This window comes from Bombus pascuorum, chromosome 1 (genome assembly GCF_905332965.1).
Source record: "Bombus pascuorum chromosome 1, iyBomPasc1.1, whole genome shotgun sequence".
Taxonomy (NCBI): domain Eukaryota; kingdom Metazoa; phylum Arthropoda; class Insecta; order Hymenoptera; family Apidae; genus Bombus; species Bombus pascuorum.
Window position 1 is genome coordinate 34,015,889 of NC_083488.1, and position 15,729 is coordinate 34,031,617.

The 15,729-nt window shown below is 38.7% G+C and overlaps 1 protein-coding gene across 6 annotated transcripts in view; it reads right to left on the bottom strand.

The window, feature by feature from the left end:
• Positions 1 to 2,623: 2,623 nt before the first annotated feature.
• The window catches only part of LOC132911828 (lysosomal acid glucosylceramidase-like), a 37,418-nt gene continuing 24,312 nt past the window's right edge, over positions 2,624 to 15,729 (bottom strand). Inside the window, exons 1-8 of one of the 6 annotated variants that reach the window (XM_060968850.1) lie at positions 12,053 to 12,214; positions 5,467 to 5,536; positions 4,961 to 5,291; positions 4,284 to 4,549; positions 3,700 to 4,131; positions 3,342 to 3,421; positions 2,947 to 3,221; positions 2,624 to 2,831 (exon numbers count right to left, since the gene is read on the bottom strand). In XM_060968850.1, coding sequence (XP_060824833.1) covers positions 2,729 to 2,831; positions 2,947 to 3,221; positions 3,342 to 3,421; positions 3,700 to 4,131; positions 4,284 to 4,549; positions 4,961 to 5,291; positions 5,467 to 5,521 — 1,542 coding nt within the window. In that variant the 5' untranslated portion in view covers positions 5,522 to 5,536; positions 12,053 to 12,214 and the 3' untranslated portion in view covers positions 2,624 to 2,728. Of the gene's footprint in view, positions 2,832 to 2,946; positions 3,222 to 3,341; positions 3,422 to 3,699; positions 4,132 to 4,283; positions 4,550 to 4,960; positions 5,292 to 5,466; positions 5,537 to 6,214; positions 6,314 to 7,129; positions 7,250 to 12,052; positions 12,215 to 15,729 lie in introns of those variants that run through there. The other 5 variants (XM_060968815.1, XM_060968825.1, XM_060968809.1 and 2 more) reach the window with 5 other exon arrangements.

Sequence of the window (15,729 nt, forward strand, 5' to 3'; positions counted from 1 at the left end):
CCTTCTTTTTGGAACGTTTGGAAAGGTCCCCGATACTTTAGTCCAGACTTTTTATCATAGCTGTATTTAAATAATAAAACTGAGAAATAGTTGTTTATGATTTAATCCGAGCATGGGTGTCCGAGGTTAATGACAGTGGGCTTAGGCTCGACGCGACGTAACGGGTCGCTGAACGTAGCCACGGTCACGGGAGGTACGTGTACCTAACAGAGGTATGGAGTAATTAAGTGGCTCTCCTTAAAAACAAAGATCGACCCGAGGGGTACAGAGAGGTACGGAGAGGAGTATATAAGGGTAGTTCCACTCGGACTGAGATTCAGTCAGATGAGTTCTACTTGTACTGTGAACAAGTTCCCCCTCCCCTTCCCTCTCATCCCGCCACCCCTCCAAAAAAAATCCCACAACGCACAAAAGTAAACCACCGAAGAGTCCTGTTTTGCGGCCAAGTTTCAGGACAAAAATACAACACAAACAAGAATACACAAAAGCCCCGCTCCCCTGTGACTTAAATCCAAAGAACAAAAACAAACACAAAAACTGTAAAACCACGACACATAATATAGCATGGCTACGTCGTACCGACGCGTATCCGTACTTTTGCCTAACACACTATACTCAAATTCATTGTTTATTGTGAATCTCAAAAATGTATAAAAAAAAAACAAATCTTGGCAAAATAAATACCCCTCGTTACACTGACCTGCAAGAAACCCAAGTAACCACCATGAACCGAATCTTTTCAGCTTCACTTCCATTCACACAAGTATTTATGGGTTTATGGATGGTCCTTTGAACGGTTCTTGGGTTTATTGCACACTCTCGCTAATTACGGAGAAAGCAGATGTGCCCTGCGAAACAGCTGAGTTTTCCCAAGAACAAGGACACCCATGAGCCGTAACCGCAGGAGTCTTTCTCCTCATATTTTGGTTATTAACATTGGCTATAACGAATGGGCATCGCGGATCGTTACCCTCACTATTTTACCGAAAAGTGTGAACAACGAATCCGCGTCCTTAGTTCAGCAAGGGTACACTCACACCGAGCTTTCCTCCTAAATAGGACGAGATGGGTCAGACACTGCTCTTCTACAACGCGGAGAGTCAAGTCACTTCTCGTCAACGATTCGGTCAAACACTTCTCTTCTACGCCACGGAGAGTCAAGTCACGTCTATTCTACACATCGGAGAGTCAAGTCAGTGCTATTACGCTCATCGGTCAAACACTGCTCTTCAACTCGGAGAGTCAAGTCATTGCTCTTAAACTCCTCGGTCAGTCAAGTCAAGTATACTTGCTCTAACATACCTTGGACTGTTCTTTTGCTCATCGGGCAGTCACGTCTACTAATCTAACACGGTATCGGCATTCAACGCGCTAACGCTATCAACCCTCGGGTTAAACATTGTACTGTCCGACGACCTCCAAGATTTTCTGCATACGTTCCACGTGTTGTAAACGGGTATAAATATATTTATATTAGATAACTGTAGACTACAGTTATTCAACCACAACCACCCCTATTATCCTAACAGAAATAAGGGGATCGCCCTGCTCACGGTGTCGATTCGTATATCGTAACGGGAATTTACGACTCCCGTTGACGCGCCTTAACGCGACGCGTCTCACCGCGACTGGACGAATTAACAAAAGTACTGTGGACAAGTACGTTGAGTCACACCCGAATCGTAGATCGGTAAGTTGAGTTCGACTTAGACCGTGGAAGAAATCGCATTCGTCATCCCGTTGACCGTGGATTCGTTATTGAACCTAAATTCATCGTCACCGACATCTCGATTATTCAATCCCCGCTATCACTTGTTAACTTTTGTAATACATTCGCTTCAATAAATATCATCTGGTATACAACAACGACGGCCAACTCATTGGAAGTTTCGTTATACGCCCCGCATTCCAACGCCAACCCGACGTATATATTAATTTTTATATATATATATAAATATGTCGGGTTGGCGTTAGGGGCGTGTAACGAGTCTTCGCCGGTGTTGTTCATTGTTGTTGCACAAACGTTTATTACACAGATATAGTTGGTACAAGATTGCTAAGCGGCCGCGGTAACTAGACGCTAATGACAATGACCCTAGGTTTGATATGGCGAATCCACGGCCCACGGAATAACGAATATACTTTGCTTCGAAGTCTAAGTCGGATTCGACTTACTCCTCGTGATACAAGGATCGCTTGATTAGCTCTTTGCTAAGACGTAGATTATTCACCGATCGTACAAACACGCTAGGTATATGGCTAATGAGACTGCAAGAAAGGGAGACTTTCCGTCACGACGACGCTGCAGAGGAAAACTATAATGGGATGTGCCTAAGGGCACGAGATCATCGGATTCGTCAAAGAAAGCCTCCGCACGGAGGGTGAGGGAAATAGACGTTGCTGTTAATTGATTAATTTCTATGTTGGAAGAAGAAAAGAATGCTAGCCGCCCTTGAGAGAGAGAGTTCCTAGCGGGAAGCGTCGTACGTGAGGAAATCAGATCTCCCATATGTTGCCGCAATAGGTGACAGATTTACGGGCTGATAGAATAAAGACTGTTTGTCAATCTGAAAGACTTTGTTAACCAAGTCCTAAGATTTGTATATTTGTATATATATTATCATATGTTATATATTAGCGTTACCATGTACATTGTAATTATCATTTATCGTTATATACAATATGGCGATATTACAAATTATATTTAATAATCAACTAGTTACAAGTTCTATCGTGTATAAATTACGGTATTCATGGAGTATGCAGGTAATTCCAAGCAAATAGAATCCTTTTCCGGATCATTGAGAATAATGTTCTTTTTCTGGGTATCGCTGTAAAAGAAAATAAATTTTGTGAACAAATTATTAAACTCAATCGCAACAATGTTGAAAACTGAGGTAATTAGTAAATTATTTCGTAATTGGCCGTAAAATAAAGTGCGATTACTTGTTATATAGAACAACCACGACTTCATTCGAAGGTGTTATAAAGGCTGTAGCTTTAACATCGTTCGTATCGGTGATAGAAATCCTAACGGAGCCTCTATCGACGAATCTGCTAAAGTGCTTAAGAGCATAGTACATTGGCTGTTTATAAAATTCATCGTTGTCTGCATTTACAATAATGGGCGCGTCGACGTAATTTTTAATCCAGTTTGGTCCTCCGGTTGTGTCTAAAGCTATATTCCAGTCTACCCATCCAACTCCCCAATGATTCATGTACTTCAAACAGAATATTTTTCTTATAAGTAGAATTAATTTTTGTACATGTTTAATATATAATGTTTTCATTAGGAAACTTTATGTCTCGTACACTATTATAACTGTAACCATTTACCATACCTGTATTATGCTTAAAATATATTCCTGCCCTCTGCTCCACGAACCTAAGGCAACTTTTGGGTAAGCCAAAGGTCCGGTACCTGCGTATAAAATGATGTTACCGTTATATATAGTTGTTGATTACGTGTAATATAATAGTTCAAAAAGGAAATGTTACTGCACTACGTCTATGGAACTGAGGTTTCACGAAGGAAACATATTATTTAAGTTGATCTTGAAATTCAATTAAAATGACTAGCAAAAAGGCAAACTTTTGCTGTTTATGTGTAGCGATGCTTTGTAACAGTTGTTAGAGAAAGCAAATGTGTGTTGAACTGTTTCGTAATTGTTACAGAGATATAGTATTTAAACAGTTTACCTGTACATGCTTCAGTCATGAGAATAAATTTGTCTGGAGCACTATCGTGTGTTAAATCCAATAATATTGGCGGAGCGAAACTATCCGTGTACCAATGTACAGCTGTACCAATAATATATTTTTTCGCCGTTTTATCTTCGAAGACTCTATTTGTAAACCAAGGTAATTCGATTCTCTGATCATCTAGAACAAGAATATGTGTGCCATTGTGGGTGGACGCTGACAAAGTTGGACCCGCATAGTTAGCGACCCAATCGGCGAGAGTTTCCGGTGTCCAGCCCATAGTGTTAAGGGGATCAAAAGGCACGTAAGCGTTTATGGGCTCGTTTCCTGTCGAAACGGCCCATACATCAATGCCATAGCTTTTATACGCGTCCAAAAATTTTACTATGTAATCGGCATAAACCTGATAACAATCCTTCCTTAAAAAGCCTAGACATAAATAGTAAATTAGTATTATAATATATTACGAAACATGTTTAAGGAATTATTTGAAACGGTTCGTTTTCAAATAAAAAGGATACATTTTTCTATCGTTTTTCTTCAATTTTTTCTCCTTCTCGATATTGTATTATCACACTTACCAAGTCCATTGATTTTATCATTAGTTTTCATCCATGGTGGAGCTGACCATGCAGCACTAAAGAATTTTGTATCAGGGTTTAATTCAATGGCTTTTTTCAGATATGGTATCTTATAATCGTAATCTTCCTGAGCAAGACTAAAGTTTTGCAGTGACATATCTTCACCATCGACGTCATCGTACGTGTAAGGTCTCGTAGAGAAGTCGGTTCCAGCGATCGGTATTCGAGCTAACGAATACCTGCTCCCGTTTGAACCGTAGTATGCCCTGTAAGCGATTAAGCACGCTCAGTTGTACGTATACCAACATACGTAATTATATCGAGGTAATATCATGCTCAAATAATTACTTCAAATCATGTTGCACATACAAGAAGCAAACGTTATTGTGTTATCAATTTGTTTAAGAATTACAAGTCCATCGTTATTCGTATTCGATTTTCGGAATTTTTCAAAGATGTTTTATAATTCGTAACTTTAAAAATAAAAATAAAACAAATTTCGATCACTTTCACATTTACTTATAAATCGTAGATCTCAGAAATATTTTGTGAAATATTAAGGCGCTTTTAGAGAACTTCACGTAACCGTAAAAATGGAATATGTTCGTCGCATAATTAAAACGCAAAGTTTTGGCAGATTTTTCTCCGTCTGTGTCGCTTTATCAAGGTTTAATTACCGAATTAATTGGTCCTGAGTAGCTTCACTGAGATTTTTGATATTCATTCCCGCCGAGTCCGTAAAAGCACCGCCAAAGCCTAAGATGGTTTGATATTTTTTCGATGTATCTATATGTAGAACTGTATCGGAGCTGGAATTTGAGCAGGAACCCATCCGCTCCTGTAACATGCTCAGCCTGAGACCCTCTTGGCTCGAAACGTACCAGTAGAACGTTCCCTTTTCTGGTACTTTGGGGTTGCTATCCGGTAGATCGTCACAGTAGGTTGCATTACAAACGCATACGATACTGTCCTGACCAAAATTTCGAGGCACGCAATCATTCGCATCGCCTATGGTTAAAGATATCTGTTAGATATTTTACAATTGGTAAGATGCAATTACGCGAGTTAACGTTAAAACGTATAGCATACAATTAGAGGAGGAAAGATACTTTGGATTCAGGTATTTTTTATTTTGCGGATTCTTGCAAACATCGTCGTTAAATTTATCAAGATTTATCTTTACCTGCAACGATGACCAACATTACAAGCAGAAGCACCGCTTTGCATTTGTCCCACATGGTTATCGATGACTACTGAAACAGAACGTTCATACACATATACATAGGTTTGTATTTTAAAGAATTTTAGCGACTTCCCATTTGATTTGCGTGTAGCTTAGCGTAATTTCTAAACTCTACTTTCGTTTTCTTTATCATGCTAAGCTTTTGCGGAAAATCACGCGAAAGCGGAAGAATCTATTATATTAAAAAGATTCCGTTCTTCGATTGATGCAGTTCGGATGTTTTCTACGTGTTCGGTTCTTTTCATAAAACGTATTGTTCTCGGCAGTCTGTATGTCGCGTCGCCTGTCGCGTCGTTACTTTGCCGTTCGCGTTACCTATATCTACGAATATCTCGTATCTTCCTCTCTTCTTTCCCACTATTTTTCCTTCTTTCTGAGAAGTACACAGGTTGGTTGCAACAATGATCTCGTAGACGGTTGCTTTCAGATCGAAACACGCATTCCAACGAACTTTCGGACGTCGAACAATATAGTTATCGATCATAACTGTACATTTCACGCTATAACGATTGCCTAGAGAAAATATATTTTAACGACTCGAGTGTCGAATCCCTCACCTCGTCGAAGCAACGGAAAAGAAATTGCTATTGACGTATAAAGCCGTTCATAAGCCGAAAATTTCTCAGAGTACGTCCATGACGCCGGTGAAATGAAAACGTCGACATGTAGAATTTCGATTTGGCTTTACCGTTCGTCTGAGGCTCTTCGTATAGTTCGAATCGTGGCTGACATTTACTGTACCGTGCAATGAATTGCCACATTTTATGCACATTTCTGACCACGCTATATCGATTATTTATGCACTCGTACGTTATCGTTTCTCGTGATACCTGAGAATGCAAATTTCTTTCATTTTGCTCTGCAAACTATTCAGCCAAGCGAAAGATCTTGTAATTTCGTTTGAATCAAAGCTATTTAATTCGTAACATTAAAAACGATGAAATTTGATACACATAGCGATACTGCAAGTATATTGGAACGACAAAGAAAATTTTAATTAAACATGTGATGAAAGAAAATATATATAAATAATATATAATATATAAATAAATATATATAAATATAAATATATAGTATATAAATATAGTGAGCATTAACGAGACGGAATGTTATTTGAAAAAATAAATATGTATGCGAGTATATTATATGTATACGTCTTATAAGATATAATTTCTCATTTATAAATAGACCGCGAATTATTTACCATTTTGCCTGCATTTTTGTACTTTTTTTTATCAAGAATATATTCCTTGCTTTTTTTTGCAGTGTCATGCACGTGTTACCTATATCTAGGAAATACGATAATCGAACATTGCGAGAACAGAAAGAAAAGGGACAAATTTACTCATTGTTACCATTATTTTCTGGTCGCATCGATACTCAAAGTTTATAAAAAGTGTAGGAATTTTCTAAGTAGATTGTAACAAATGATCAAAGCGTTTAACCATGTTAGGATTACGGGGCGCAGGACGTAGACCGTAGACAAGAACATGCGTTTATGGATGAACCGATGTATGATCAATGCAACTAAAATTCGAATCGGCGAGCGATTGTTGCTTGATTGTACTTGGCGAGTAGCTCGGGATGTTCTTGAAAAACTCACCGAATAAACGAATACAACGATCTGTAAATATGTTTGGAAAAATATGTTTAAAGCCGGTCTCGTAAAATGTTACTGCAATGCGCTGAATTTAAGATCGAAACTGGCCAGGAAGTAACATTCAGTTCTTTATATGCATTCTAAAATGGTATAATTTTGATGGTGGGGCACGTGAGACTCAGCGATATAGTACAGTGGTGCCCAAACTTTTTTTAGTCACGGCGCATTTTTCAAAATGTAGAGATATCGCGACGTACGTGCTATATAAATTTTACAATTTATTCGAAAGAGGCATTTATGCACGCGAACATTGATAAAAAAGAAGAAAAAAGTATCTCGCTCTTTCGCGGCGATGCACCTAATTTTATTCCGGGACGCACCTTTTGGGAATCACTGATTTAGCACTATGCGCTGGCGTACGACACAATCGCATATGACTCTATCCCAGAAAGAGATACACCTGACTAAACATACACGTTTTCGCTTTGTGCAGGGTATGTTACCAGCGGTAACATTTTGTTCCGCATATTCTCTTTTCGAGAAAGCGTTGCTCCTATCTAACATTTTCAATAAAATCTTGATTATTCGCTTATTTGAATGCAACGTTCGATCTTACGAATAAAATAGAATCTTCGAAACATCTCAGATTTTTGTACCGCTTTTTATTCGAAATATGTCGCGCCATTTAATATCGAAAGTTTAACTCGAACGATATTCGCGTCAGCGTGTCGATTAAACAAAAATATAAAAGACGAGGTCTTTGTAAATTCATTGCTCGCGTGGCGGCATTCAGTCAACTTTAACGAAGTTAATCGTTTCTGTCTCGTGAAAATCAACGAGCGACAAACTTTGGATAAAAAGAGAATGCGCAGAGGTTTTGCTCCAGAAGCGACTCGAGCGATTTTCCTGAAATCTTACTATCGCGAGAACAATACTTGGTGAGAATCTTTTGTACAAAAATAACAATGCGGTGAAATAGAGTATAAACAGAGTTAAATATTTATCGAACCGAGATAATCGCGATGTGTAGTTTCAGACTACATCAGATTCGGTTGATATCATTGCGGTCTGAAAACGATGACGCCTTGCGATTCCTCGGTATCGCGTATCTTCGATCAGGGGGTGACAGATTCGCATGTGTATCATCATCGACGGTAGATCGTAATAGTAGCGAGGTAAAAATAAATCTCAACCAACGTTAAACCTAAGATAGTCGAACAGAATTGAAGCCGAGAGAATCCCTCGAATAGAATATTGTGAAAATAACAACGAATGATCATGTTGTGTATATTATACGTGGAATCGTTCGAAGAGGTACTTGGTAAAGACAACACGTGGAATGAACGTAGGAATAGGATCGAATCGCGCTCAACGACACGATCAATTTTAATAGCGGAATAAAATTGACATTTCGGTCGAAAATTACGTTTGAACGAATTTCTCGAATTTCTCGAATTTCTGGAATAAAATTGCATACAACGAGACATTTCGAATCGATGTCGTCTCGCTTCGTCCGTCTTTCGTTCTCTCGTCAATTAGCTTTTATTCAGTCGTATCGTTTCTAAAAATGCGGTTTGATTTTAAATTTATGTCATATATCCAGGTTTCTATATGTACATATATTTATATTTTATCTGTCGTAACTTTAATGGCTCATAAATTACGTTTGCAAGTCTTTGAATATTTAGATTTCAATGCCAACAATGTCCGATTACTTCCTTGACAGTGTAGATACGCGGTTATCTTCTAAAAATATTTTGTATTATCGGTTTAACCTTCCCAAATTGTTTAGTAGTAGGAATGCTTATCACTCGGTGTTTCTTCCTTGTTCGGTAATCATCAACGACTCTAGTCGTATATCATAACTATGATAGATACATACATTGAGAAATAAGGTCGCGAAGACAGAGCGGTGCGAAATTCCCTGTGAAATTACCCTCGAGAACAGAGAATTCAGGTAACAGCAAAAAAGAAACCTTCGCGCATACGTCGATAAGTGGATCGAGTCGCGAGATAGCTTGATAAGTGGATAGGATACGAACGCGAAAGAAACCAGAATTTTAAAATAAACGTCCTTCGAAACACTGTGTGTGACATCGTTGCGAGTAATCTTCGTCTTGACATCGCGTTTATAAATTAGGAATATCATTAGTGCCCGAAATATTTTCAGCCTTGATAGATCCTTAGTACCTTACGAATCGTAAGTAGTGTTCGTTTGTGTCAATTACGCGAAGTGTAAATTACGACAAATAGACGGTAACACGACTAACGAATCGGCGAAAGACGGCGGTAAGAGTACGCAAGTAAGTTCTTACGTAGATGAGCGAAGGAATTAGGCTCGAGGGGATCCTGCATCCGCATCCGTCCCGCAGGTTTACGGCCTACGACATTTATCCACGATAACTATCGCTATCGAGTGTACATTGTACAGCGTGCAGGCACAAGTCAAGTTCCAGTAGCTTATACAAGGCGCAAAATGTAATTTAAAGTTCAAATTCCACATAGGTATGATATCTTCGCTCGTGACTTTAACGATCGATCGTGACATAAAAGTTTTAATTAATTGTTATTCTATCGATGTAAATAAATGCGTGCGAGGTTAAATCTACTGGATAAATGTCAAGAAAAGTAGATCGAAACATACAAGGAAGTTTAATCTTGCGTCGGTGGTACGGTATGAGGCAGTAGAACGGTATAATTATGCAAATCGGTAGCAAAAGTTTTTAATGAAAATTTGTAATTTTGAATTTTCTAAGAACTCTAAACTTTCCAGATGCGATGAAAATGTTAATCAAATGGTGTTTCGATGTCTCAGTGAAACGTCCTACGTCGATCTGTCGTTTGCATTTAAACGCGTCTTTCCCTTTCCGTCCCTTCGTTTTAACGATAGCTCTTGCTTTTCAAAATATAGAAACGCGTATTTGGCTAGGAAGAACGCAACTGTTCCCAACTAATCCTGGAAAGTAGCGAAGGGCTCGATGTTGATGATACTTTACTTTCTTAGGCTGAGATTAAATTAAAGTAAGAGAGAAACGAAGGCGCTAAACGTGCTTCGCTCCTACGAACACGTGAAATATAAGTTAGTTTGAATTAAGGTGGCTAAAATCACCGGTCAGACTCCTATGGAATATACGTATAAATACTCGCGGGTGATTTTCAGCGGCAGCGATTCGTGTTCCGCGTCTTCATACCAGTCGCGATAATGTTTTTAATTAAACGACACCCTTTTTTAACGAATCGTCCAAATTCGTAGTTCTTTCGTGCTTTCGATCGTAGTCAATGCGCAAAACGATTCGATTAATTTTCGTCGTATCGAACGATAACGATATAATTGCACGATACTAGCGCGAATAGCGTCCGTCTCTTTCATATTTCGTATCGTAAGATCGTTCAACCGGATAAAAAAAATTTATTTACTCGCACGTAGTAGAATACATTAATTATGCTATCTATTTCGTTAGTCATCGTTCGTATCTAATTGGTAACTGGTACTGATAAAATATAATCACAGTAGTAAGAAACATTCTTCGTGATTGACGTACGTTAACTGTCATTTTAAAGTAGTAAATACACTTAAAAATTACAATGTACTCCTGTAAACGTGTACGTATCTTTACATTGGAATTGGTGTTCATTGTTGTAAATAACTAAAAGCTTGCATGAACAAATGATTGTCAATGCCATTGAAAGTGTACCGTGTAACTTCGTGCTTGAGTTTAACATAAAAAATATCAACAGATAATGTTACTCTATCCTTGGCAATTTTCTTGGACGCGAGTAAGGACAGTTCTTTTATCTAAGCAAAGTTCGGCATTTTTCTTCTTAACTCGGAAATATAGGATAAAGAAACAAAAGCAAAAGTCGAAGACTCGAGTGAAATAAAACTGTCGTAATAATTTCTCAAGTTCGATGAAAACAGTCGATATCCGAAAAACTTTGAACTATTTAATCAAACCATTTGAAATATGTATTTTTGTCACGCGATCTTTTTAAAACCGCACGAATACTATCTCGAACGATTAATGTTTCTTTAATATTTGTACAATGTGATTGAATTATTCCGCAGACTCGTTAATGTGGTATTGCCATTTATCGGACTATCAATCTTTCTCTTTAACGTCTAATCGGGGAACAGTCGTACGCTGGAAAAAATTCGAATGGTAACGCATTCAAAATGTAACGATAAAGAACGCAAGAGATGATTAAAGAAAGGGTTCTTACACGCGTACAGCTTTTTATTCATAGCACCTAACTCTTCTAGCTCCCTGCGGCAGATTTTCGTAGAATTTTATAATAATTTCTAGTCACGTCCGGGATATGCATGAACTTTAAAAAGTGGCGCCTTTGTGCTTACGGAATATTAAAGCCATTCATATTTACCAGTGAGTAGATACCTACTGTAGACACGTAATAACGCACTGTCCTTTTTCTTTTCGTTTTGAAATTATCGTTCCTTCCTGTTCGTTTGCGTATTCAACGTAAGACGACGCTATTTCGCTACTTCCGATGTTCGGATTCATTGCCGGCTATTCTACTTCGCTACTTCTGATTCCGGCCTATGAATATGAATCGCATCAATTACATGGAACGTGATCTAACTTACTGGCTACAGGGTGTTAAAAGAATAACGGCCGTGAGCCTTTTCTATGCAGAGCGTCGGTTTGGCCAAAGAGTTATTTTTACACACGTTAGCTATATCGTGTTGCATGCATTTATATGCTATTCCTTTATGCGAATACACGGTATAGTTTCATCAAAATGTACGATCTAAATACGCGGTTCAATCGATTCATTCGGAAGTACGTAAAAATATAATGTCAATATGATTTTGACTTCGGTGAAAAATAGAAAATATAGTTACCCGTTGGCTTTTTACGTTATTCGTTTGACGTAATAATCTTTAATAGAAGAGAGAAAGAAACTTACTTGCAAAGTGAGAAGCGTTCGTCGATAAATAAATAAATAAATTAACAAACAAACGAATCCAAAACTACCGTAACGTTCATACGGTACGATCGTACAAGATGGTAAATTTAAAGAACGAACATATTGCTGCTGAACGTTACTAAGAGAAACGCGACCGAGGTAAATACGTATAACGTGGAACTTTTAGCGATCTCTACTGTGTTATGTAATCCCGAAGTCGTAGAAAGAGCAACGTAACGTATCCTCGGTAATGCGGATGCGAGAGGCGGTATCAGCAGTCATGCGCTAGCCTGCCTCTCGATCCCTCGAGTCCAACTTTTCGTAATGGATGCAGGACGCATCTATCATCCCTCGTCATCAACGTCAAAATCCTGGCCAAACACGGCAGCCATCGGCCCGCCACTGAATACCGACTACCGAATACAAAAGAGCAGCCAACGAATAGCAGATAGTACGTTCAGCTACTTTCTAGCTTCTTCCGTCTGAACGCGTTCCGTCTATTGGTCTACACACGCGCGCTCGTTACCGAAAATTACTCGTTATTCCGAGATATTCTTATTTTGGAATTCCAACGAACCGCGCCAACATCTGCGACCAAAGACGCTGATTCGACTATCGCTGCGTAATAACGTACAGTGGTAGGTCAAAACGACGAATCGAATCTACTTTTATTATCGAAAGGAGACATTTAGCAGAAGCGGAGAACGCGACTCGTACGCGTTCAACGATATAGCCGAGTTCAACGATGTTCCTCGGAACAATTCGTTCGTCCAACGATATGCGTTTCTTTGTTTCATTTTGCTCTATACTCCACAGAAGTACTTGATAATAGTTTGAAGCACAGTTTTTCGATAGGAAGCATCGTTCAACGAATTTTCACGAATTTTCAACGTCCATGCGCGATGCATGAAATCGTTGCTACGTTCTGCATTCTATGCTCCAATTGTCGAAACGCTGCGCAGGAAACAAATATATGCGCTAAAGCAACGTTCCTTTTTCAGAAAACTTTCAATTTGATTAAATTTCAGCTTTGGCTTCAGTTTTCTAACTCGACCGAGTTCTTCTAATATTATCCAATGAATTCTTTCCATCGACTTTCTTCTTTCAATGGAATGCCATCATTGTTAATCATACTTTGCCTTTCGTCCATCGATTTAGCTTTAGTTTAGCTTTAATTTTGTACGCATGACGTACGATTTGCAAGAATATTATTCGTTTTAAAATATCGAATTCGCACAATATGAAACAGGGAGGATTTAACGTTTAAGATAGGGTACCGGTGGCTACACAGATCTTCGATGGCAGCTGCGATGCCTTCCCGAATAGGCTCTCATTCTTTCGGGGATAGTTTGAAAATCGATGGAACTTAAGTGCAAGTAAATCATCTCTTAAAGACTGTACGTATTTTTCGAAAACCTTGAAAATACCTCAGCACGAGCAACGACGGAGTAACGCATTCGGTAAGAGAAAATAAAGATATTATTAATCGAAGGGTGCAAAAAACGAGCAATTTTCTTCGCGTAAAATCTTCGCATTTTGACAAAGCTATTTCTAGACTACTAAAGCGAAATACGAACATTTATCATCGTCAGGCGGAAGATAATTAAGACGAGAGTGTTGCAACTATTTTGCTCATTTTGCGTTCGATTTGTATTTCTCTTTTCTGACTATACGCTCTCTGTGGCTTCGGTGGCTTTAAATCGGAATAGCAATTACTCTCCTGTTAACGTTACTCGTAACAAAAAGTCGATGCTTTTACAGAAAGATCGTTCCATTTCCTCCGTCAAAGAGATTATCGCTCGAGGTGTGTGAAGTCTTAATGAAAACGAACCGAAATCTCGAAATTCCGATAATAAGAATAAAGAATATCAAAGTGGAGAGAGCGTTGCGCTCAGCCTGAAAACGAACCACCGGTAATGACCTAAGTTTGTCACGGAGCGGTTTCAGATAATAGCGAGAGGTTAGACGAGCGCGTGGTCAAACACTCGGCGACCCGCTCGATTACATCGAAATCCGAACGGTATAGAAAGCAAATTGTTGGAGCAAATACGACGTTCGACCATTTGAACTTGCTTCCAGCCTTCGATGAAAATGGAATATCCTTTGAGTTTCTTGATTGTTTCCATCTTAACTTCTGGCCCTATTCCCTTATCGAATAATTTTCGTAATTTCGTCATGATCTATCATCCTGTGAACTGTTGGATGCAAACGTCCTTGGAAACGAGCCGAATTATTTCTAGCTGTTACTTCAAATCGCACTCGCGAATCTACATTTGTCAAATACAAGCGTAGACGCTCTTTTTTTTTACCAAAGCTTCTCTCCAAAGCACACATTCCGATGTAGATAAATTTTCCATCGGGAAAAATTGAACGGTAATTTGTTCGGCGAACGAGCAAACTCGATAGAAGAAGAGGAAATTACATCGAAATGGATTCGTATGCAACGCTAAGTGCATTCAACGTGATAAGGCAATATTTTAAGAATTTTAATACGGTCTCCGTGCTTTAAAGCGTAAAGTTTTATTTCCCCGTGTCACCTGAGTCCGCTATATTTGCAGGTATTCTATATTTATAGCGTCCCTCGGAAGCTAATGCATTGTAGTAAGGTCGTTTCATACTTTATATTTATCCGTTGTTTCATAATCGAATCGCTAATTTAAGGCAAAGAGAACTCTATCGAAATAAGACATTTTTAAGGAGTTACTTGTTTCATTAAATTCGCTAGTTTAATAACGTTGTATACGTTACATAAAGAAAGAACGACTATTCGAGTTAGACGAAATTGCTTAGGCGACTAAAAACGATCGATGGATAAATAATATTTAATGGATAGGAACGTACTGGATGAACATATTTTACAAGAAACTTATATTTTACTCGAGAGGTTTACGGCTTAATTTGCCTTTGTTGCCGCGAGTACAGATAATAAGAGTAATGTCCCGTGATTATAGAGTTGGTCGCTGTATCGCTTTGTTACCGTCTCGCAAGACCAACGTGAAAACTCTCGTCCGCTTTTTGCGTAACTTATCAAAATCAAAGTGGCCGTACATTTAGTGGAAAAAATGCTTTACACGACTTTAATCCGGAACGCACGGGTCGACTTCTTGAGAAACAAAGCAAGCAGGACTACTCAGGAAAAAGTATTTAACTGAGAGAAAAGTTTGTATAGAAAATGCAGATTTATCGCATCCTTCGATATTCGTTCTTCGTACTCGCTTTGCCCGTAACTATTCGCTCGAAGCGAACTCGATGAGAATTTAACGCAACGATAACCAAGTTTCAAATTTTGTCGGTTTTCAACTTCGGGAAGATTCATCGAGATGATTTTTAATAATTGAGTTTAATTCGATCGAAGCGGAGCTACTTGTTAAAAGTAGAGCGCGTTTGATCATTATATTTACTATATCTTCGGAAATTGAGCGAATAAATTGTTAAGCGAAAATAAGGTTGTTGGCAAAGGCGATGTTGCAAAATGCGTTAAAAAAGATGGAAAGGAAAGAGGAAAATCCGTACGAAAGGACAGACCGAGCGACGAGCAGGAAATACGTTACATGTCGGATACACGTAGCATGTTAATTAAACTCTCATTAGTCGGGTATACCGGGTTGACGCGGTTTTTAAGTTAAGGCCGGAAGTTTACGATTTGAGATAGGACGAGCGAGTATTATCTCGACTGG